This window comes from Ostrinia furnacalis, unplaced genomic scaffold (assembly GCF_004193835.3).
Source record: "Ostrinia furnacalis isolate ACB-3 unplaced genomic scaffold, ASM419383v2 OfSCF3961, whole genome shotgun sequence".
In the NCBI taxonomy this organism is placed as follows: Eukaryota; Metazoa; Arthropoda; class Insecta; order Lepidoptera; family Crambidae; genus Ostrinia; species Ostrinia furnacalis.
This window is the reverse complement of record NW_021134200.1, coordinates 106,833-132,499: the sequence shown is the minus strand read 5'-3', so window position 1 is coordinate 132,499 and position 25,667 is coordinate 106,833. Positions and strand designations below refer to the sequence as shown.

Sequence of the window (25,667 nt, the reverse complement as noted above, 5' to 3'; positions counted from 1 at the left end):
TGTTAGTTTGAGCCGAATTGCTAGACTCAAAACGTGTTTGCATACATATTTTGTTAAAAATTCGGGACAGTCGCCCCGCCCCCATTCGAATTCGCGCGCTGTAACAATCTGCAGTTTTCATTAATAAAGCGTATCAAAATAAAAAACATGAGACCTCAAATATAATATCAGTAACCAATAATCATTAATAAAGCAGCTCACAAAACTTTGCTTAGAATTAACTTTTTTGTAGTTCGTTCAGTAAAACCTCAATTAGAAAAATCTAATGTATCTTCATATTAAAGTTGCCCTCTCTGTATTTCTAGTCGCTCACTTAGTAATTTCGTCGCCCGGTTAGTATTTTTATGTCTGAAATGTAATAATCAAAACCCACATTTTGTAAGCTCGTTCTGGATTTTATTATTGATCAATATTCGTCGTTAGTTTGGTTAATTTTTCGCTTACTTAAATTCATACCGCTCAAGGTATTAAAACAGTAGGCCATCAAAAGTCGCAAAGTTTTTTTTTAGTCGCTCGTTTTATAATTCCCCGTTACAAGTCCCTTGCAATAAAGAAAATATGAAATAAGAAGTTATCATTGACGTAATAAACACAAAGCAGGACCCAGCTAGAGCCGTAAAACCGATTCTAAACTCGGTTACCATATGTCGATCGGAAGTAACATCATTCGATATCTATTCAAAACCCTCATGGCGTTGAATTACCATAATGTGTACATGCAAGAAAGTACCACTTGAAACAGTAAAATTATCTACATGGGGGCTCGTCCCTAGGGTAAAGTTTTAAAGGTAGCCCGCATTGTTGTAGAAAGGTGTATTTAAGGATATTTTTAGCGTCATGCGGTTTAAAACCAGTCTTGTTGAAAAGGTAATGATATCACAGCTTTAGTGAATCACAAGATCGGTATAGGAACTTCTGAAAACTATTTTGATTCAGTTGAGTATCACTATCAAGCGGACTTTAAATTCCTGCAAATTGGGGTCATAATATCTTTTGTCTTACATCTTTTTAAAGAAACTCCCGTACTGTCCTGATTTGCAACTGAGAATTTCTTGAATCAATAAATATCTTTTACTCTTATTTAACTTCTATCAAGTTTACGTGTCCTCTCAAATTCCAAATAATGGTAGTAAGTACATAAACTCAAAATCAAATTGGAAATGCTACTCTTTACATTCCTTTCGACAGGTATATGGAGGAAATTACTCAATCGTTTCAAGACTTCCAAGTTAGTGGTCCAGTGCTAATGAAAGTGAGCAAACACCTGAATGACTTCGTCCAGAACTTTATCAATATTGATTTCCCCGTTTTACTAATGATCTTGTAACTTTTTAGTTTACTTTAACTTTTTACTCAAAAGTTTATTTGGGAATCCCTTGAAGTCTTAATTCATTATTTTTCTTTCCAATTCTATTCCAGTTGGAATAGGGTACAAATAAAATTGGAGGACGACTTTTTTCTTTTTTACCAGAACCCATTAATTTCTAGCAAAAAAGCAATCTTATAACGTGGACGCAATTCAAAACCTTCAATATTCCGTAGAATAATGACTTGAAGCAATTTAAGCAATTTCCAACGCATCAGCTTGCGCCATACCCGAAGACTGACGCATCAAGACATGTGCTAGCAAAAACCTAATTTAAATAAACCCCCTACGATCGGAATATGTAATACGACGCACCCTGTGCGTAGGCGCAGCCGTCATGGCACGCGCTTGCACCCACGATCCTCCATTCATTGTTGTCGCTATTGTAGCGAAATCGAAATCAGATGACGATCATAATGGGTTTTTGTGGTAGTGTTATTTTTGAAAAAATTGTGACGTGTTCACAATTGTTCGGGATTGAGAAAATTTTAGAGTAATAAAAGATTTTGTGCATCAGAAAATTTCTCATACAACAATTGCAATATTATTGTAAGCAACAATAAAATTGAAGAGTAACATGCCTTGAAGTTTGAAGTTATGCCCGTAGGAAACTTGAAGCAGTCGATTTTAAAGAAAAAAATAATGATCTACAAGATATTTTAGCCATAGTCAACGATTAGATTCATGTACAAGCTCCGCAAAACTAAGTAAAAAAAACCTCTGTAGCAGGCTATAATAAGACGAGGAATGCAGATACACCTCGTTTTAATGAGATTTTAAGTACGCTTTACAAAACCAATTCAGCTACTTTACCATCGTCAATGAAAGTGATGCATTCTGTGAGATCTACAGAATCGCATAAAAAACTGAACATGATTTCTTTTTTTTTCAGTCTTGTAAAATCAAAACGGGAATTGCAAAATAGGGACGCGCATTGATCGATAATCCAGATTCAAAAACCGACCCCGATTTGCAAAAAAAAATAAAGAACCTTGATGAACTTTAACACGAATACACGGTAGACCCATGTTACCCGTGTTATTTATTCATGAAAGAAAAATATACCTTCGCCCTCATACCATTGCAAATCTGTCTCGTCTGGTACAAAGGCTAGGCTTTTGTTCGACGAACGAATCCGATATAATAAGCCATTCCCTAACTTCTTGGGCCCCCTTGCAAGAGTATACAATATTTCTTCGGCCGGGCGTCAAACCAGCTGGCCTATTCATGCTTTTTTTTGTCAAAAAAACATAGTCGTACCACGTGGTCGGAAATTCGACTGCCCTTTCAAGTAGATACATTCGTCCTCACGATATTAGTATTACTTCAATGAAAAATTCATTTGGCATACATAATTCATAAACACTATGAACTTTTTATGAATTTATTGCTATGTTATTAGTAGAAAAAACTTCATGCTGAAATGTCAACATCGCAGCGCAAAAAGTTCAAAGCAGGCTTTAATGAACACATAAATATCTTGGTGTTATTAAAGGCTTGCATGTGCATTAGAAGTGAGCAGTTGCGATCGTGTGAAAGTTGCGTCCTGCACTCACCCCAATTACATTGGTATTCATAGAAAAGTCACGTTAGATGCGGCCGGCTCCAGTTTATCGAGAAAGGTTATCGATATTGTCGATATCGAAGTTATGAATGACCGCGCTTATCGACCGCTTTGTTTAGACGAATTAGGGCAAATTATTTGTGTAATTATTGCAAGGCGTATCTAAATTGGTATCTATACAGAAAAAAAAGGAGAAAAAATTTATGTGTATAGTTCTCTCTTTACTTCCAAATTCCATTTTCTGTATGACCATCATCTCCATTAGATAAGAGATAAAAAAAATTATCTAAGTTGCACGTTTAATTGAGTAGGCAATGGTAGGTATTGAAAATACCACCCAGGATATTTAAAAGATTCATGAGTCAATTAATTTTAATGTAAACTAAGTTATCGCCGCAATGATGTCATCGACTGATAAATAAATAAAACAGACCGAAACAATTTACCGACTTTGATTAAGAAAATACTATTAATATTTCTTAATTTATGAACATTTTCTTTAACAGACGAAACCGGTGCCGTTTTATATCAGATCAAGATATTCCCATAGTTTCTATTCATACACCGCTTAATTAGTTGACAATCAGCATTAATCCACGACCTTTGCATGTTCTGTTCTGTACAACTGAATGAATAAATTACCGATATCGATGTACAATGCGCCAGCGCCTCACTGGCTCGCACCTTGCCTGCCATCTGCCTGGAGTAATTGCGTTTGGGGGTGCCACCCTCCATGTCGTTTACCTCCATAGGGGAGGGAATGGTCAATGCACCGCTGTCTTGCAAGTTCTCACAGGATTCGACTTGTTCGAGTGTCTATTGACGTTTTTTGACATTTGGATTGACATTTTTATCGGGAAGAACCCGAGTGAATTGTATTGGTATTGAATCGAAGATGTTAGAAACTTGCTTCATAATGGTTTCAGATTCAGTCCACTAGACATTGATGTAGTAGCGGCGGCTATAGTATCTCCGGAGTAGATTTTAGATAATATGAAATGAAAAAAGAACTTAAGAAGAGACCTGAGCCTGCTTCATCAATATAATAATATGTCATAATAATGTAACTTGTGTACCCTTAAATTTTATATTTTTCATTGTTCGTACAGAATAGAATAATAATATTTAATAAAGCAACACCTATTCATTATTAATTTAAATTGAAATTAATTATAATTAAATTGGTAACACCTGACCATTGCGCGTACCTACTACAGACCCCCTTTTATGTATGGGGTCATTCCATCGTTTCGGGTGTTACGTTCGTACACACATATTCAAAAATTTCTTGTATTTTGAAATAGTATTTTAATAATATTAGTGCCTTAATCTGTCCGTTTTTAGTTGTTTTATCTAAATAATAAAGTTTGTGCAGCTTAGAATGTAGGATAACGAAAATATGAGTCGAAAAGTGTGCGTTTCGGGCGTTACGAGATTTTGCCTCTATGTTCTGACTGTTGCTGCATTTACTCGAAATTTAGCGAATTTTCTTAAGGAATCATACCTAAAACTTACAGGACTNAAATGATCATTCAGACAGTTGACTTAAGTATAGACTTTGAAGATTAATAACTTAAAAATTACTTGTTTCTTTCAGATTTTTTTTGTTGCACATTATAATTTGGAATGTTTACTTTCAAAATTCATCAGATTTAATGCGAAAAGAACATATTTAGTATTTCACCCTCGGTAACATTTGTCATGGAATGACCCTATGGTTGTTGATAAAAAATACATTTGTTCACGTAAATAATATGCAAAAAGATAATCAGCTGTTCATTTGCTATTCGGAAAAGCGTATACTTTTTAATTTTCTTAATGTCGTCTTTGAAAACGATGTTTTTTTAACCACAACGAGAAAGCTCTTTGCCTGTATCTCACTTGATTTTAAGTGATGATCAGGCCGAAGGCGGAAGCGAGCTTCACCCGGAATCCTGCCGGAACACAACTATGAAATTAGTTCCGACTCTCATAATAAGCATAGTGGTGATATTTTATGCTCAAACGTTCAAAAGTATTATGCAACATAACACAAAATTGAATTTACCCTCAAGATTACAAGCCTCTTAGGCCAGCTTTCCACCAAATGGAGAGGAGAGGAGATGTTTGAATATGTTTTCCGAACCGATGCTGAGCGAAGCGGTGATGTGGATGTCAAAATCTGATTGGTCATGATTGATTCAACAGATTCATATCTCCTCTCCGCTTTGGTGAAAACCAGGCTTAAAATATAAAGTATGTAATTTTAAGTGTCGTTTCATATAAGTGGCTCTAGTTTTGCGATGGCGATAACATTTATAATATCGTTAAGATTATATTATGGAAAGAATTTAGATGAAAGACTAAATTAAATATTAATACTGTTGGGTACAGCGCTATTTATTTTGATTGATCCTAGTTACAATCTGTAATTTAAAATGATTATGCGAATTGGTCTTCACTCTTCAGGTAAGATATGATCATCGTGAAAAATCTTATATTACGTAACCTAAGGCTACAAATTAGTCAAATTACGTGATAACACCATCGCATTCTTGAATGAAGGGCCGGCCATATAAATTGCCTCCGGAATAACTGGTTTATAAAATATGTCCTTATCCCAAGTTAGTAAACTTAAAATAAAACAATATGGAGTATTCGCATTACATTGCGCACCGTGAGAAAACTATGCAGAAACACGAAGCCACGGAAACGTTTCGCGTTTGATATTTTATTGCAATAGTTGAGGGTAGTTTCGAAAGTGCCGCGTTCGTGGTTGGGAACGCGCGCGGTAGAGAAATTCTTGAAGGTATTCGTAGGTGTACCTATCATTTGACACGATTATTTTTACGTGTTACTTTTTAAAACCATTCAAGGATAGTCTGAAAAGGGATAAAACTAGGAATTTTAAACTTTCTATCGTCGTATTAGAGACCGCTCATGATTATGAAACAACAAAACAAAGATAACACACCTCAATAAGTAGTTCTTCAAATAACATAAAAAATGTCTTACACATCTTTATTCGCTTGTTCTAAGTCTCATTACTGAATGGAATCCATCTATCAGATCCGATCTGTAACTAGGTGGAACTGGTCTCTAAGTACAGTCAACAAAATACTAATTTAGCGAAATTAAAATACAATAAAAAAGGGCACGCACAGACCACACGCAATTTAGGGTTCCGTTGTTAGTATCCGTAACTACAACAAACACCTAGCTTGAACTTACTGGCCTAATCTAGTTATTAAAAATTTCCCCTAACTTAGTTGCAACTGCTTGCGTTGATGAATTTGACAGAACCCCTGAATTTACATGAATATCATACACAGTCACGCCGATTCCAAATCGACTCCAAATTGTGGAATAATTTAGACAACACATGACGCAATATTGGATCAATTTGTAACTAATTTCTACAATTCCGCCGACACTCCCCATGCGGGTCAGATTTATGGCCCTAAACTTGCCTAATCGACGTAAAAGTTGAACATCATTTGTTGCTATCCGTACCCATACGTGAGGCCTTGGTACTGGTTTCAAGGTCTCGGATAGCACGCAGGATAATCCGGGGTCCGGACTTCCAACCGAGTTGAAGGTCGCGATGTATTGGCATTTGAATTCATACCTAAATGTTTGCGACGTGTGGCTGTGACCGTGACAAGTATCTAATTTCCATGTGTGGGAGGAACTATAAATCTTCCAACTTTTTTGTGTCATCAAAAAGTGGGCAATAAATCTAAGATCTGAGCATTATTATTGAGTAAGATAATGAAGTAGTCAGTAGCCAGGTACAACTGGTACAACAGTCCCTTAGTTTCGCGAAACATTCTATTAGGATAAACATTACGATCGTCATTTATTTTATTTCAGTCCGATGTAAAAGACTCGTAATGATCAGCATGAAATGCCAGGCTTTCAAGTGCTTTCAACTAGTGGAACTGGAAACCGGTAAATTTTACGGTTTATCCCTAGGCCAGACAAGTTTATCCCTTAAAACTTTGGGAAAAGAGCTTTTTAACTCATAAGTGGGACAATATAAGTTGAATGAGTGTCACCTATTACAAGCTGTCATCTCTCTCAATAACTCAATGACCGTCTGGCCGTAAATATGGCAGCGTGGTTTGAATTAGAGCAATCGTCTTAATTGATAAGTTTTTTGTGGACTGTCTCACAGTAATCAACATCGTACAGTTCGTGGAGCATTTCGGTATTACAACACGTCATAAAGACGAATCCAGTCAACAGATAAGATACATTCTTTTTCGCCGGTAGGTAGGTACCTACCAAGTAGGTAGATAGCCGGGATTCGTGAGATCTTTGGGTTCGAAATTTAAACTAGAATTCTAAAATTCGATTTTAAAATTCCAATGCCACATTTATACAGGGTGTTACTTTGCATTCTTGCCATATTTACAGAGGTTACTATATTACTGATACTGAACACAAATCCGTAAAAAAATAATGCCCGAAAAAAATTTTTTTTAATCTTGAGTATTTTATTTTATCGACAATCTGTTAAACACACCACTAATTATCGTAACGCATGCACATCACTTGTTGGCGATGGCGATGGAGACTTTTTTACTTTTTATTGTATTTTTAAATATCTATTGCAATCTATTGTCTTTAAAATGTCTTTTTGACACTTGTAAAAAACTGAGAAATCCATCCAACACAAATCACGTTATAAATAATACAAAAATGACTGAAGTGTATTCAAACAACAAATAATTTAATCAAAATAGTGCTTGGAGTGTCTGCAAGACGTCTTAGACGAAATGCTTGATGACGTACCCTTAGCGTTACACCAAATGCTCTACTACCAGCAGGATGGTGCTCCCCCACAATAAGGACGTCAAGTGCGCGAATAATACGTTTGGTGAACAGTGGATTGGACGAGGGGTCCAGTAGCTTGGCCACCACGATCCTCGGACCTGACACCAATGGATTTTTGGAGTGACTTGAAACGACTGGTATGCACAGAAGAGATAAACAGTGTAAACGCGTTACATGAAAGGATTGTTTTAGTGAAACTGTGCTACAAAACGTTTATGTGTTGCGAAAAACCTACGCTTCGCCGTGCTAGACTGTGCCTTCATCAGAACGGAGGACACTTTGAACACTTACTTCGCAGTACGTAAACTTTGTAAGTAGGAACTTTTGAATAAATAATTAATTGTGATTAAGGTGATTTCATTTCATACTTAATTTATTAATTTGTAAAAATAGGAAACAATGTTGTAAATTAATTGAAACCCTATTCATTATTACGTGTTTTTGACGGTCCCGTAAAGTAGAAAGGAAAATCTGAAATCAACTGAAGAGTATTTTAAAATAGTTATTATGACTGGATAAAAAGGCTGGTACCCAAAGCCATAAAATTAAGAACTAGGCCACGCCCACTAGGTTTATTCCACTTGCACCTGTAGAACGTGCGACACAAAATTGGTTTATTCCAATTTGTACTGTAAAACCAAATTTACTAAAATCTTAGTGTACTTTCTTTATGGGAGTCTCTTGTTTATCTTAAATAATAGGTATTGTTCCCTACTTTTATCTCTGTGAATATGGCAAGAATGCAAAGTAACACGGTGTATAAATAAAATTTAAAATAATTTTGCTTTTGACTGTACATGTGACATTTTTTATTTTTAAGAGCAAGATAAGGCGCGAGCACACAATACCAGCCAGTATCAGGATAAGGGGTCATACATCTTCAACTCTACCTGGGTGTTCCCAGCTTAATGGCAAGCTTTGTTATTTTATTTCATTGCTTTAGCAGCGATTACAAAAAACTTGCGTCTAACCTACAAATATCAGCTGTTGCTGACGTACAGAAGACGGCACGTCAAGCTAGATGTGGGATCTTATCTTATCCTTGTCATTATGGGTGATTTTGCAACAAAAATGTACAGTCTAATGTGCTGTCGTCTGTACGTATGTCGGTATAAAAATTAATCAAATCGGGACACGTGCTTCAGTAGGTAGGTAATAAAACTAAAAACACCTTCAAATGAGTCGAAGTTAGCCAAGTCCATGCTGAGGTATGGCTAAGATAAATCCTAAATTGGTAAGTTACTGTCTTACTGTATAAGAGAATAAAAGAAAATGCCGGTGACTTTTGTTGCTGTCCTTACTTATAATAAAATATTTTTAGTCGTAAAAATAAATATAATTTTCATGAAAATGAATAATCTTTGAATGCAATCGTAAGTAAACAAAAATAAAACTCACTTTCTACGGCGGTCGGACACCGAGCTTTCGTTCGGCAAGATGAAGGATTCTCCAAAAATCCGATATTGCAAGTCGTCGTCCTCATTACTTTGATATTGCATCGCTCACAACAATCAAAGGGCGCGATGACAAAACAAACCACCCCTACTAATTGACCTTAAAATCATCGTTGAACTTCCAAATCACTTTGACTGTCCTTGAAACATTTTACTACGACATAACCTACAAAAGTGCAAAACTAACCGCGAAATGTTTTTTTTTTATTTTATTTTTTTCGGCGACGCACAGTGGTCTGAAAATGAAGCTCCCATACCATAGAAACTTAATGTCAGAAATTAATAAATAAAAATATGCATTGTGTTTAGTATACCTCCCTTTGTTTTACTAATATAGTATGAAGGGTATGAGTAGCTCCATGTGTGAGAAAAAAAATATTTTAATTTTTTTTGTATGGAAAAAAACACTTAAAGTGGATTTTTTTAAAACTGAATAGAACTGAAGGGCTGGTACTCACATGAGCTATTGCACCATACATGGCGATCAAGATGACATACAATTCTTGTGCCGTTGGGTGCCGCTTTGCACGTAGCAAGCTTTGGAAATTTTGAATTTTCGGTAGGTGATCTTTCAAGTCTTTGATGTTATTTTATGAAGTTATTAACCGCTTTCAATACGAGAATAGTATGTAAATTAATACTCATATAACTAGGAATATACTAGGGATATTTTTAAATAATTTTTATTTTGAAAATATAAAAAAATAAAAAGTTTAATCATTGAATGAAGTAACCAACCAGTTGGTTGGCATTGTTATTAGTTACTAACCTGCTACTAGTTACTAACCACTGACATTGTTATTAGTTACTAACCTGCTAATGTCGTTTTAATGAAAATAATATAAATAAATATTGATTAAATAAACAACTTAAAAAATCGAAGTGCCTAATAGGCCAATAGAATTACATTTGAAATCGGAAATAATTCCTACAAAAGATTTTATTGTTTTAATGGCTTCATTTGTTACCCATTAAGACTATCCTAAATTTTCGACTTCGACGGAGTTGTGCTTAAGTGGTGGGGGCCCCCGAAAGGGGCGTTTTTTCGGTTTTACGGTTATATCGCGTAAAGGACTTACCCTATCAAAAACTGGTCTTCATGACGGTTGAAGGGCATTTAATAAGACTAAATTCATATGTTTTGGACAAACCGTTCTCGTGCTTATCTTCGAAAAAGTACAAAATGTACGTATAATTAATTATCCTCTCCACGTCCAATGGCTCGATACCCGCAGGATTCCAAGTTTTGAAAAGGACCGCCTCAACCAGTGTAACCCTGTCAAGGCTTACGAGCTGGATGCGCCTATCCTTGTTCGTCCCAGCCATTCGATACCGTTGCCTAATCGATGCCTGGTAACACAGAGTTGTTCAGGAGAGTGCAAGGAAGAGGTGCAGTAACCGCAGTTAAGGAATGGCTGGGACGAACAAGAATAGGTACATCCAGCTCTTAAGCCTTGACAGGGTTAAACTGGTTGAGTCGGCCCTTTACAAGGCTTTAGAGCCTGCGAGTGACGAGCCATTGGACGTAGAGGTTCATTAATTATACGTACATTTTGTACTTTTTCGAAGATAAGCACGTGAACGATTTGTCCAAACCATATGAATTTAGTCTCATTCAATGCAGGATTAAATTTTAATGCCCTTCAACCGTCATGAAGACCAGTTTTTGATAGGGTAAGTCCTTTACGCGATATAACCGTAAAACCGAAAAAACGCCCTTTTCGGGGGCCCCACCACTTAAGCACAACTCCGTCGAAGTCGAAAATGACAATGCCGGAAATTGGCGTTTCTTTTTGTTGCAATTTCTTACAAAACTTGCGCGCAAAAAGCAAATCTAGTATGTAAATCTTCAAACTTCTAACGCTCGTAACTCAGTTCAGACTGAGTTTAGAGGTATACATGTCATAGTAAGTTTGGTTTATTACAATATTTTGTAATCAAAAAACAAAGTTTGGTCGATAGCAGCGCGAAAAAAAAAAGACGCCACCTTCCATACAAAATCTGGCATTGCCATTTAGGATAGTCTTAATGGGTAACAAATGAAGCCCTTAAAACAATAAAATCTTTTGTAGGAATTATTTCCGATTTGAAATGTAATTCTATTGGCCTATTAGGCAGTTCGATTTTTTAAGTTAAATGTAGTTCTATTGGCATATTAGGCAGTTCGATTTTTTTTTTTTTTTTTATGTGATAGGAGGCAAACGAGCAGACGGATCACCTGATGGTAAGTGATTACCGTCGCCCATAGACACCCGCAGACCCAGGGGCGTTACAGGTGCGTTGCCGGCCTTTAAGGTAAAGATACGCTCTCCTCTTGAAAGCTTGCAGGTCGTATCCGTCCGGAAACACCGCAGACGACAGTCCATTCCACAGTTTGGTTGTACGGGGCAGGAAGTTTCTAGAGAAACGTACTGTTGTGGACTGCCAACCATCTAAGTGATGGGGGTGGAAGTGCTGTCGGGTAGATCGGTGGCGAAAAGTGGCGGCAGGAATAAGTCCGGATAATTCTTCGGAGCACTCCCCGTGATACATGCGATAGAAGATGCACAGTGAGGATACATCTCTACGCAGCGATTTGTTTAGTTTTTGAAGTTAAAAATCGAACTTTTTAAGGTTGTTTATTTAATCAATGTTGATTTCTATTATTTTCATTCAAACGTCATTAGCAGGTTAGTAACTAATAATAATGTCAGTGGTTAGTAACTAGTAGCAGGTTAGTAACTAACAACAATGTCAACCAACTGGTTGGTTACTTCATTCAATGATTAAACTTTTTATTTTTTTATATTTTCAAAATAAAAATTATTTAAAAATATCCCTAGTATATTCCTAGTATATGAGTATTAATTTACACATTATTCTCGTATTGAAAGCGGTTAATAACTTCATAAAATAACATCAAAGACTTGAAAGATCACCTACCGAAAATTCAAAATTTCCAAAGCTTGCTACGTGCAAAGCGGCACCCAACGGCACAAGAATTGTATGTCATCTTGATCGCCATGTATGGTGCAATAGCTCATGTGAGTACCAGCCCTTCAGTTCTATTCAGTTTTTAAAAAATCCACCTTAAGTGTTTTTTTCCATACAAAAAAAATTAAAATATTTTTTTTCTCACACATGGAGCTACTCATACCCTTCATACTATATTAGTAAAACAAAGGGAGGTATACTAAACACTATACATATTTTTATTTATTAATTTCTGACATTAAGTTTCTATGGTATGGGAGCTTCATTTTCAGACCACTGTGCGACGAACGCAAGTGAATCACGACTATGCCTAACGCGCGCGGGGCCGGACTGAAAGCCGCGCGAACTGAGCGCAAGCAACGCGGTCCCCCGTCCTGCCCCCCTCGTAAGTCGAAGGATTCCAGAGTTTTAATAGTACGGTTTATTACTAGGATGCATGAGAGAATCCTTGGGCACGTTCGGCTATTTGCGACAGGTTTTTGTTTTTATAAAAGAAGGATGGACCTCAAGGTGGTTAATAGAAACCGCGTCATATTTTTTACTGAATTTTTACGAGAGAGATTCAATTTTGTTGATTATAAAGAAAGACAGATGGATAGCCAGCAATTACGACTTCTATCTTATGTTGTTGCCCTCTTTTGGGTATCTTTTTTCCTATGTCCTTTCCCGGGACTATACGTCTTATACCGAATCTCTATACCAAACATCAAACTCGGTTCAATGGTTGAGGTGTGAAAAAAGCGTAGAGAAACTGAGTTACTGTAGGGATTATAACATGCCGAAATATCTTGCAAACTCATTTTCACTGCGTTTAGGCAAGAGATTAAAGAAAATAAAACTCGTTCGTAATCGTGGGGTTTTCCTTCTGTGAAAATCAAGGACTATTGGGACCAAAAAAATACCAAGGCGCGGCTACCAAAAGAACTTCCATAAAATTTAAATTGATTAAACATATTGTTCAATAATTCATTATCCAGCTGCCACAATTATCTTGTCTCGTTGGAATTCAATGGCTCTGTGGTTTGGATACCGGTTTTAGTAGCTCTGACGACCATGGTTCAATTCCGGGGTCGGGCAATGGGTGAAATTGTTTCTTCAAAGAGCTCAAATTACAATATTTAGGGCATCCAGAAGAATCTTGAAGGTTTTTCTAAATCAGATAATGTATCTTTGTCCAGCCAGTATTACCAACTGAAAAATAACTTATCCTAGAGTTTGAAATCCGACCGAAAAACCGACTAACACAATTAACTTTTTACTTCAGCATGATGAATGAGAATGACAGCTGATATAATTTATTATTAATGTTCTTTCTTTATCTAATTAGGTAATAAGACGCGGCTTGCCCGTATGACGTCATCTTCAGACTGTGAACTATCTGATAACTTTGAAATATCAAACGATATTAATTAGGCAGCATCAGCGTTTGCTTCCAGTCCGTGCGAACTCTATATCTTGCGACTTTGTTCCACTAAGGTCCTGGGGGATATCACTCTCAGGTCTCAGAGGTATGACGTATAATAGAGCCCTAGTAGGTACGTACGACAGACTAATTTTCCGACAAGACGCTTCCTAACTTCCTTTTCGGGTCTGTAACATCTTGATACCCAAGGGACTCACGATGAAATCATTATGAATTTGATAGGTAAGTAAGGTTCTGATGATTTGATCGATTAAGTTTTGTTAGGTGATTATTAAATAACAAATCATCGAAGCGTTGCTTTCTCTAGGGAATAGATAGCCAGTATTATTTAGTAACCAGTAGAGTGTTTGTGACTGCACCAGACAATCTGCCAACAGAGGGAGAAGGCAAGGCATGCGGAGAGTTGTATTCGCCTCTACAACCGATGTGAACAACGCCTCAACGTGGCCACGACCGCTCTGCCAAGAGCGAAACGAAGAAGAAGAGCATTCTCACAAGTGGTATATTGATAATTCACAAGATTTAAACAATAATTTAACTTAAAACACCATTTAATAATCTTGCCGAACTCCGAAAATCAAATACTTGGTACGGTTATTAATAAGTACTTACGGTTCAGCTTTAATAATAAAATCTTCCTCTGCATCAGTGGTTAGCTTGGCTCTCAAAGCTTTTAGCTTTTCAATTTGCAACTGTAGATATGACTTGGTGTTTTCATCCTCCATGCTGTAACAAAAGTGTAGATTTCAGTGGAAATGCGTATGAAATACTTATTTACCGAGGTTGCACAGCGAGCAGGTAAAACTGCATACCACAAAAGTTTGGTTCTCATAATAAGGTAGTTATCAAAATCACTAGTCAATTGACATACTTTTTATGAGCTGTCAAACGGTGACGAATTTTGATATTTAAATTGACTGATTGATACAAATATCGCAAGAGCCACGCACGTCACGTACCTTGCCACTGTGAATATACCTTAAATCTTAAGAACAGTTAAGGATTTCAAGTAAACCCTTATTATGAGCACTAACTTGTAACCTAGTATCAGAGTTGAGTTTATGAGCATCGTCTCTAAGAGTCCTTGACAAGAAGCGAATGTGTAGAGTTCCGACTGCTAAGCTATGGTAGTTTAATAGAAGTAACGTGGAAGGTCCGAGACAATGGACTTTGTTCTTGTAGCTATTAGTAGCAACTAGATCGGTCCGGGTCACTTTACAAATTGCCTTTTTTCGATGAACATTTTTGTCCCGTAGAGCCCCCGAATTTAGACTTCCTATTTACAAATCCAGTAATGCCTAACTAAAAAGGAGTTATTGGAATGGTATAGGTCTGAAACTCAAATTACTTTGGACACAACAAGACCCAAGAGGAAGACTTACTACGTCTTCAGCCTTCAGGATCTTCTTACAAGATGAGATCAGAACTCAGAGAACATAAAGAATCGAAAACTTATTAAAATATATTTTTTAATACCTATTAGGTAGTAGTTGTAGCAGTTACGTACACAGGTCTAGTAAAATTGGTGGAATAGTTTTCAGACATAATGGATTACCAAATGTTGGGTGCCTTGCCTGTCTCCCACTGGTCACTGCTCTTATCCCCCGATCGATAGGTAATTAATTTTAGGTTTGTTCTATAAAATATTTTAACAGTAACCTAAGAAATAATACAATAATTAATAGTTTTAAAAAAATACCCTCTTAGTTTAGAGTTCATATTGCCTTCTCCCGTCTGCATCATCAGGACCCTGGACATCATCTAGCACTAATGTGATCGAAAAGACAAATCCAACGAGCCCAAACTCGATGAGATTACGCCGTTTCGTTTAGGAGTTCCTATGGTCATCATCAGACCAGCTCGTTGGTACCATAATATTGCATAGTCATCTAATTTACATACAACGTGTCCCAAAATTCAAGGATAAGCCGACGCCACAGGATGGACATAGTCATGACTACTTTAGGAAAAATAAGGAAAAAAATCTATCTCAATTATTTTTTAACTTACACAATAAATTATGAAATTCGAAGAAAATTGACACCCCTTATGATATTTTACATTACCACGACGTTTTTCAAATATTCCTGTTTTTCTGTTTATATCGGCAACTTAAGTAGTGCTGCTGTCCACCCCAACTCTTAAAACCCCCAGAATCCTTGCAGTTTTTACACAATGGTTAATCAAAATATGTTATTTCCTTAAAATTTTGAACAATTTTTACTTACACTCCACTTTGACTCATCGTTTTGTAAAAAAAAAAGTATGAATACTACTGCGGCAAGTTGTTTATAAAGTTGACGCAACTATCCAAGATTCCAAAATGGTATAATACTCTAAGAAAGCTAGTCGCAAAAAAGATATGCGTACCATTTTTACAAGTACTTCGCTTGTTAGTAAATATGGGATAAATCTTGCAACTGAATTAAAAACCAGTTCTCCTTAACCAATTGAGCTGAAATTTGGTATACTTGTGTAAGTACGATGACAATGCAATATTATGGTACCATTGAGCTGGATGGAGTCTGGAAGTGGCTATAGGAACTCTTAACGAAACGGCGGAATTGCATCTAGTTTGGGTTCGTTGGACTTGTCTTTTCGAGCACTTTCGTGCTAGATGATGTCCAGGGTCCTGATGATGAAGTCAAGAGGTGGCAGGAGCTGGCTATAGGAACTCCTAAACGAAACGGCGGAAGCTTATCGAGTTTGGGTTCGTTGGATTTGTCTTCCCGAGCACTTGGGCCATGAGATTGAGAAACAACTAAAAAGTTTAAAATAAAGTTTTAATAAAAAAAAAACTTTTTTGAAAAATAAGCTTGACTTCGTTTGAAANAATTTTTTACAGAATGTTTATGGTGGGATCGTACTTACATAAGTATACCAAATTTCAGCCCAATCGGTTGAGGAGAACTGGTTTTAAATTCAGTTGCAAGATTTATCCCATACTAACTAACAAGCGAAGTGCTTGTAAAAATGGTACGTATATTTTTTTTGCGACTAGGTTTCTTAGAGTATTATACCATTTTGGAATCTTGGATAGTTGCGTCAACTTTATAAACAACTTGCCGCAGTAGTGTTCATACTTTTTTTTTACAAAACGATAAGTCAAAGTGGAGTGAAAGTAAAAATCGTTCAAAATTTTAAGGAAATAACATATTTTGATTAATTTTTGTGTAAAAACTGCAAGGATTCTGGGGGTTTTTAAGAGATGGTGTGGACAGCAGCACTACTTAAGTTGCCGATACAAACAAAAAAACAGATATATTTGAAAAATGGTGGTCGTGGTAATGTAAAATATCATAAGGGGTGTCAATTTCGAAGAATTTCGTAATTTATTGTGTAACTTTAAAAATAATTAAGATAGATTTTTTTCCTTATTTTTCCTAAAGTAGTCATGACTATGTCCATCCTGCGGCGCCGGCTTATCCTTGAATTTTGGGACACGTTGTATAATTGCCAAGTTTCATGATGATACAAGAATTAGAAGTGCGTGTAATTCAGATTCCTAGATTCCATTACAAAGTTACATACAGAGCGACCTAATAAAAGCGTGTTAAAAATTGAGCGTAATCGCGGATACCTCCGTCTTAAATTGGCAATTCAATTTTTTTAGAGGGATAGAGCCCCCTTGATTATTAAATGCCAGGGGCCCCCAATAGACTAAATACGGCCCTGGTAAGGTCAGCTAAGGGCACAATATAAACATAGGACCACAGGACCTTTTTACAAACTTTACATTTAACAAGCATCAGTTTTCGTAGCATATTACAACAGACTGCGTTAGTTACCTATTTAAAATGAATTAGACAGAATTTGATTTGTAATCAAATCGCATCGTAGGCATAGATTGAATGAAATGGAACGCTCTGTCCATTCATCGTTAACCTAAATCCTCGGAACAATAAAGTTATTGTTCCGAGCCTAAATCACAGTCCGGTCCGAATTACGCTATAAAAGTTACAATAGACTTGAAGTTTGAAGATTTATAAAAAATATTTTTTGTATCTTGCATTGCATCACTTGACGTAGGCTTTCGGATTTATGTAAAAATGTTTTTAAATGTTAAGTAAAAATTGTCTTGTTTAGTCTGTTATCGAAAGCGAAACCAAATTGCCGAATTGTAATTTTAATTTACAATATTATTTTAAATTACAATTAGTATTGTAAACAAGACTATTATAGGTACATTCTTGCAATTATAAATACTATAGGTACGAAAAGAAACGGTAAACGTATAGAGACAGATTCGGACCGCGCAGCGATGGAAAGCGAGAAAAGAACGCAAGGAAGGAGGAAATAACCTATTGCGACGTAGAGTTGAATACCAAATGTATTTTTATAGCAAAGCAGGATGATTTCTTAGCTGTTTTTAGAGATGAATAAAACTTATCAATAAACCTGCAGAACCCAGTATTCTGAATGCATCAAAATCACGATATTGCATAAGCTCTTGTCCGAGAACGGCATTGACCCTAAATAACGCACTATTCGATGATAGCTTGATAACATGTAGGTTTGGCTGAAAATAGTCATTTGTTTACATTCTACATAACCTGTACACTGACATTTGAGCGTTAATTAACTTTTAAAAAAGAATCCGTTAATATTCGAAGATCAAATTCGAAGGAAAAACGTTACCCTAACGGTGTTGTAGAGCTGAGATCTTAAATCCATGTCTACCATTAATCAGCCACAAAATAAGGGTAACAAGCTATTGCAAACACTCCACGGATATTTTTCAACGAAAACAAAACACACAAGTGACTCAATTCGTTAAGTTTTGGTTAGAAAACATCCGTATTGACGACATTATTGATTGACAACTTGACAACATACATACCTTGCACTTTCATTATTCTCCATAAAATCGGTTTGTTTGTAGAAATAAACTTAAAAATAAATTAGTTAAAATATATCATACCAAATATTGAGTAAAATACTTAAGATTGCACATTCAATTTTGTAAAAATAAATAAAACTTTAATGTTCACGATTCGTTAATATTCGTTAGACTCAAATGGGGATCATCGTCTATTCTTGTCTGGGCCATTGTAAAATAGCTTTGAAAGAACGAGACAAAAATTCAAAATAACTAAGCAATGGCTTCCACGCTGACGTAACTACAGCGCCATCTTTGCAGGAAAGGGATGTAACACAGTTGTCTCTGGTTAGTTAATGTTGCCATAAAAAAGTGCAGAAATTATACTATTTTACAATAAAATACATGAGCAGTCTACGAGGAGGACGTGCACGTTTTATACTTTTTTGAGTAAACGAGACTATGTTAAATGGTTCTCTTTATCTATTAAGCTATAGATGACCCACGCTGAACTGTCCCGCCAAACTCAATGACAGGGGGGCGCTACCATCGTTCAACTATATGGTTTCCAACATGGCAAAAATCTGAACCAGCGATCCGGTATTGACGGTGGCGCCCCACTGTCAATGTCATCGACAGGACAGTCCAGTATTTTGGAACTATACTCTCCATTTGCGCGTTTTTTGCCCGGCGCAATTAACATTCAACTAAAATAATTAAACACAAAATATGTATTATTCATTCACATAGACGGAGGAATGTTTTCCTCCATCAGGCATGGAAAGCAAAAACATTGTTGATGTAAACAAAAATGTGTAGTGAAACAATGTTTTTTGTTTGCCGGGTCTCCAGCACGTATTTTACACTACACAATGTACAAATAAATAAAAATAAATTAAAATTCATAAAATTCATATAATTTTGCAAATAGGCTTTAAAAAAGCGCTTTTACTATAAGCGCTAATGGTCAATAATATTCAACAAAACTCGCGTTGGAGATCCAGCATTATAAAAGATAGAGAATAATAGACTAATAAATATAATATGCACTCTGAAGTTTTGCTATTGAAGATCTGAGTAAAAAAATGATTGCGTTGGGCAAATCGCCCCGGGTGCCAACCCATGCTACTCGATCGAACTAGAGTGTTCCTCGAATCACGAATCTTCTTATTAAATTTTGTTGCCTTGCCTATCTTTATTTTATTTAAAATATTGTAATATTTTAAATAAAATTACATTTTTTATACATTATTATTATGGCAGCTGAACATGAATTTAATTGAATTGAATTGTTCATTAACACTTAAATTTTATTAATTGAATAATTTGATAAAGACTTCCATAGTACAATAGGCTAGTGGACATAAAAAAAAATGAAAATTAAATAATTTAAACAGTGTTTCATCGAGTTGAAATGGCGCGTGACCTATGTATTTTTTTTAGCTAGAAGTGATATCACGCGAGTTAGTAGAAATGGTCATAAGCTGGTAACATTATCGAGAAAAAGAAAACACTAACTCTATGGTCTACTGTCAAATGTGTCAGTGTCAATTTTAGGTTGTCATCTCGTTTGCGGAATTTTGCCCGCGAACTTGTTTACTAGTAAATGTTAATTAAATTGAATAATCTTTATTTTTTTTTTATTTTGTCCTGCTAATCATAACTAAACAAAATGAAGTTCCGTTCTGTGATGATAGACGCTGGGCCGATGAGGGAGTTTGCAAGTAAAAACGAAATTTAGAGATTGTAATTTCACATTAGCTTAACACATTTTAATTTGCGTTTTGTGTATTCCAGACATAGTAACGACTATATCAAAGCTTTCCAAGGAGTGTGTGTTGAGAATAGCCGAGGATAAACTGTATTTTATAGTGAGCGATGATAGCAATGCCCCGGGTCCACCAATTCTGTGGTGTGAGATACCTCATACAATGTTTTTCTCTGAATATCAAATGGTTGGTTTGGACGATGAACATAAGGACATTTATTTAGGCTTTGCAGCAGGTAATATTTGCCATTTTTCAAATCTTCATCTTAATTTCACTCTAAAAAGTTAACTTAAAACTCATGAATATTAATGTGTTATTAAACTGTCCAGGTTTGACTAGGCGCACACCGTTGATTTTTAGTTGGCCGATAGTTGTGCCCGATTTCAAATTGTATGAAGAATCGGCCAAATCGAATCGGCGTAGTGTGCGCACTCCCATACATGCCCATACTGATCAACTGCCCGACTAAACTATCGGCCGACGAAAAATCAATGGTGTGCGCCTAGTCTTAATGTGAATATTAATCTGTCATTCTGTTAAACTGTCTAGCTTATCTGTACACTGATTTTTGTGTTATGTTTCAGCAAATTTAGCTAGGTCGCTGGTGACCTTAAAATCAGCTAAGACCCTCAAAATGAAGCTCACTAAGAAACAATGTCCGTGTCTAACCTTAGAGATTGAAATGGTGAGTTTATATTTATTTATAGCGAATTTACCTATACCTTAATTTACATGTATTTTATATTATCACCCCAATGTTTACAATGACCCATTAACACCCCTACAGAACCGATCAATAACTTTTACATTGTTTCCGAGTAAGTTTTACGGGGTTTCAAATTGCCACAAACTTTCACAAAAATCCAGCATCTTTCTTCCTGTGACAAATGATACAATTCTTTCTTTTGTGAAAAATCCTTATAATAAATTTTAATCTTTTTATGTGAACTGTAAATTGACAAACTGACATAACCCTCATTTTACCAGTAGTACCCAAGTAGCAACCATTATCTTTTCATGTTCACCAGCCTTCGTCAACTTCTCAGCAAACAAGACACGTCACACATGACATCCCAGTCGTCGTTATACCGAGGAAGATGTGGTCCGACTTCCACGAACCAAACACTACGGTGCCTGACGTAAGATTGTTTTTAGTGTTAAAATGGAGTAACATAATTATGCTAAATGCCTAAACAGCTTTGTTCAGTAGTCAACAATACTTATTTGCAAAATTGCCATAGTGTTGAGAATTACTCATGTAGCCAGTAAGTAGTTAATTGGGTGTTGTCTATTTCTTTACTATCCGTTCGCTTTAAGTTTGCCGCTGGCCATATGACGTCACTCGAAGGGAAGCGTCTATAACTTTATCAAACTATACTTACGAGCAAAAGTATGGAATCACCCTCTTGTGTTTTGTTCCCAACGATATGAAGAACTCAATGACTATCTATGCATCTATGGTATCAAGTTAAAGTTTGTAATGTAACCTTTAAACTGGTACCATTTTTAATTTAATCTTTATAGTCGTTTAGCTACAAAGATTACTCAAAATGAATGGGGTGATTCCATACTTTTGCTCGCGAGTGTATATTTAAAATACTTTTTTGAGTTATTTTTTTTTATTGTTATAGGCATGTATTTAAATGATCTTTTTTAATTAGCGAAAACGGCAAATAAAAAAATCTATTTGGTCATCTATTTTAATGATTGATCCTCTTTCTTTGAGACATAAAATAAATAAAATCGATCGATATTTTAACCTCTTTTGAACTACGCAAAAAAAATTGAGATGTAAAAATTATATCTGATCGTTACTTGTTGGTCCTCAAAAATAAAAGAAATGAGCACCAAATATTCAATATTGTGATACTTTTTTAAATAATTCGATTTGTATAAATTGTTTTTTGTCTATATCAAATAATCTTCAAAATAATTATGTTATGGTACTTATTTTTATTAAGTTGTAGTCAAAGCAAAGGATGGAAACTATTTAAAGGCGCTTGATGTTCAAAGATTTTTTTTTATTAAAAAAGCATACTTAACACGTTCACACTGCGTTATCGGGTCGAATTGACCTTAGGTGCTGGATGCGTTGGTGCGGGAACAAAATTAAAGATCAATAACTAAAAAAGAGGATCAAATATTATTTTTGTTTACCAAATATTAAAAGAGTATGTTAAACATAAATATTATGTTACCTTTAATGAAGATCATTCATAATTTATCCGTAGATCAACTAATATAGACCCAATAATTAATATAAAGATAAAATATAATAAAAAACATCATTTATTTTTAAAAGTGCACATACAAAAAAGATCAATTAGTTTTTAGAGGATCAAATAATATTGTCCCATAAAAATTGTGTATTTGCGTAAAATAAGTCACATTAATTGCGTCTAATCGCGGTTGGGGGAGGAGACGCGCAGTCCACGGACCGGTAAACTTAGCGCAAACGGGAAGTGGTTTTTTAGTGTGTAGTTTTAGTTTTTTGATTGTACTCTGTAGTCAGAATATAACTTAAGATACAATTTTTATTCAGTCTGCTGTGAAATGGATCACCTGTATGTTAACTTGTTAAGTTCCAACATTCCCTGACTTATTGCCTATCTTTGATCTGTAAAATCCTTTATTCCCATCCACCCCCTTTAAGCTGGCCACCCAGTAGCGGCGTAAGGGGGGGGCGGTGGGGGCGGTCCGCCCCGGGTGCCAAGCATCAGGGGGTGACACAAGTCGCGCAGATTAGTACTCACTGGCATATCTGCATGGCAAATCTGCGGTCTATGTCATGATAGGGGGGGGGGGGGGGGCGATTGTCTTTCAATCTTCGAATCGGTAGGTAACCCCAAAATCCTGGTGGGTACCAGGGGGTGCCATAGGACTTGTGACCCCCCGGGTGCCAACCCATGCTACGCCGCCACTGTTGCCACCGGGGTGGTGGTTGCCACTAAATTGGTGGCGTTTACCACCCACATGGTAAATGGCACATAATATAGTGGTAAATAGCACATATTTATTCCCATCCACCTCCTTTAACTAAACAGCTATACATCAGTAATGTTATGAAAGCAATGGTTTATACTCTGGTCTGTGAGCACGTGGAATTTTGTCCAATGACTCCCATCCTTATCGCTCGCGCGTAATAATATTGCTGTCGCGACTGTGCGACGGGCGCCCGCAGTGAGTGTGCGAGCGCAACAGCAACATAATTACGCGCGAGCAACAAGGATGGGTAGCTTCATTGGACGAAATTCTACGTGCTCGCAGATGTTTGTGCAAATAGCCCTGAAATGTCCTTGCCACTTCCAGATATCAATAGAACTACCGCCACTGAAGCAGCTTCGCACGACCATAGACCGAATGCGCACAATGGCTATTTGTCACAGACTTCTTGCTCCAATATTATTTAACAGCTATAGATCATTAACAGTTATTATAGCAATGGTTTATAGTAGCAATTTTTGTGCAAATAGCCCTGAAATGTCCTTGCGTTTTCCAGATATCAATAGAACTACCGCCACTAAAGCAGCTTCGCACGACCATAGACCGAATGCGTACAATGGCGCCTGAGGTGGTGATACGGGCGTCGGCCGAAGGTCGCCTCACGCTGCAGATTAAGACTGATATGGCGAAGGTGTCTACCAGGTTCAAGGATTTGAGGGTGGAGGCTTTTGCAGGTAGGAGAGAACAAATAGAATAGTGTTGTAATACTAAGTCATAATTTCTTAAAGGTAGCAGGAGGCGGATGCAGGCCTTTGTGGAAATCATTAGGGGAGGCCTATGTTCAGCAGTGGACGTCCTATGGCTGAAATGATGATGATAAGCCATAATTTTTCATTTTTTGCAACACAGATTCTGAAACAGTTGCAGTGCAGGGCATCTTGTTTGTGAATGGGTGGCACTGCTGTTTACTCTTGTTTTTATTTTTTCTTCCTTTAATTTATAAGTGCCACTGTCATGTCTATGTAATTGCCTGTATTTGTGTGATGTCCATTGTAATAAATGTATCTTTCTTTCTTTGAAACATCCAAGGCAAAAATCAATAACTAACAACCTAGTAGCGCCCTCCTATGGCAAAAATCGGAACTAAATATTCAGTATAGATAGTAGCGCCCTCCTGACATTGTCATACCTGGGATGGTTCATTGTTGGACATCTATACTACACGAGATGCCTCAGAATAGCTTGATGTCCTGTTGCCAGTTGCCACCATAATAATGATATTACAAAATCAAAAAATCTAGATATCCTTGAATCTCTCACAAAAAAAAAACTCATAATAAAACTCATATTTTCTGCAAATAGGCTTTAACGTCCCAGAATTAACCCTACCACTGCTTCAGGACAATAAATGGGCCAGTGCTGAGAAGAAGCAGCGCAAGAAACTCAGTCACTATTGTCAGCCTGTTTTTCAAAGGTTTACAGACTTTAAAATATACATAGTTATAAATATTTATAAAGTTTTCCCTATTTCCAGGTCCGATAGAGCATTCAGACTCTGAAACGGAGACCCAAGTGAACGAAGACACATCCCGAGTATGCTACTGCAGGGTTGACACCAAAAAGCTATCGATATTCCTGAGCGCAGACCAGATATCCCACAACCGGACTGTGTGTAGCATTGTTCATAAAAAACTAGTGATTCTGTGTTTGCAAACCGAAGAAAACGTCAAGTTGCAATGTTTTATCAGTGGGATTGTGTACTAATAATTGCATGGAGGGATTGTGGAAAAGTTCAGCAGTGGACGTACTATCGGCAACAGTGTTAACTGCCCATTGTCAGTCATGTCATCTCGCTCTATCGCAAAGAATCACCATTTGATGAGAGCGAGAGCAAAAACGGAAATGGATAGTTAACAGTGTGGCCAAAAAAGTTGAAAAAAAACCTCTTAATAGCCTCTATGGAGTCGTGTTCCTGTAGTGGAGACTCAACGCCCGGATTCACAAACGATGCTTGCTTAAGTAAAACAGCAAATCGAACGCACAGCGTTGAATAGAGCTCTGTGATTGGTTCGTGTAGTAATGTTTGTGAATACGGGCATAAATGACATGATGTAGGGTACAGTCAGCGTCAAATAGTTCGTGACACCCAAAGTAGCCAAAAAGTTCGCAACACGTCTGTTGTATTGGAATAAAGCTGTGTTACCAACTGTTTAGTCACTTTGGATGTCACGAAATATTTGACCCTGACTGTACTAGAATAAGAGAAACTGAATTATAAATAATAATAATTCAGTTTCTCACATTACTCTAGTACAGTCAGGGTTTATAAATTACATCACAAGGATGCTGTTGTGTATAAACTACTATGTATTAAATGCCTAGCAACTTTTTATGTTAGAAATGATTTATACCCTATAAATATAGACTGTGATAATAATTATAAAATAAAAGCATTTTTAATAGTTGTATCATTTTTATTTAACTTACTGACATAAAATTATGACCACTGGATACAATATTGTTTCAAATACATAATAT

General features: G+C 36.4%; 2 protein-coding genes across 2 annotated transcripts in view; one reads left to right on the top strand and one right to left on the bottom strand.

Annotated features, from left to right (window-relative positions):
- The window catches only part of Myb (proto-oncogene like protein Myb), a 62,341-nt gene extending 43,702 nt beyond the window's left edge, over positions 1-18,639 (bottom strand). Inside the window, exons 1-2 of the mRNA XM_028312452.1 lie at positions 18,439-18,639; positions 14,211-14,324 (exon numbers count right to left, since the gene is read on the bottom strand). Coding sequence (XP_028168253.1) covers positions 14,211-14,324; positions 18,439-18,461 — 137 coding nt within the window. The 5' untranslated portion in view covers positions 18,462-18,639. The remainder of the gene's footprint in view (positions 1-14,210; positions 14,325-18,438) is intronic.
- A 1,363-nt stretch (positions 18,640-20,002) lies between these two features.
- Hus1-like (Hus1-like checkpoint clamp component) lies at positions 20,003-25,174 on the top strand. Its single transcript, XM_028312457.1, has 6 exons — positions 20,003-20,141; positions 20,215-20,421; positions 20,771-20,871; positions 21,215-21,325; positions 23,686-23,863; positions 24,664-25,174. The coding sequence occupies exons 1-6, from the start codon at positions 20,090-20,092 to the stop codon at positions 24,891-24,893; spliced, it is 879 nt and encodes a 292-aa protein (XP_028168258.1). The 5' UTR covers positions 20,003-20,089; the 3' UTR covers positions 24,894-25,174.
- The last annotated feature ends 493 nt before the right edge of the window (positions 25,175-25,667 follow it).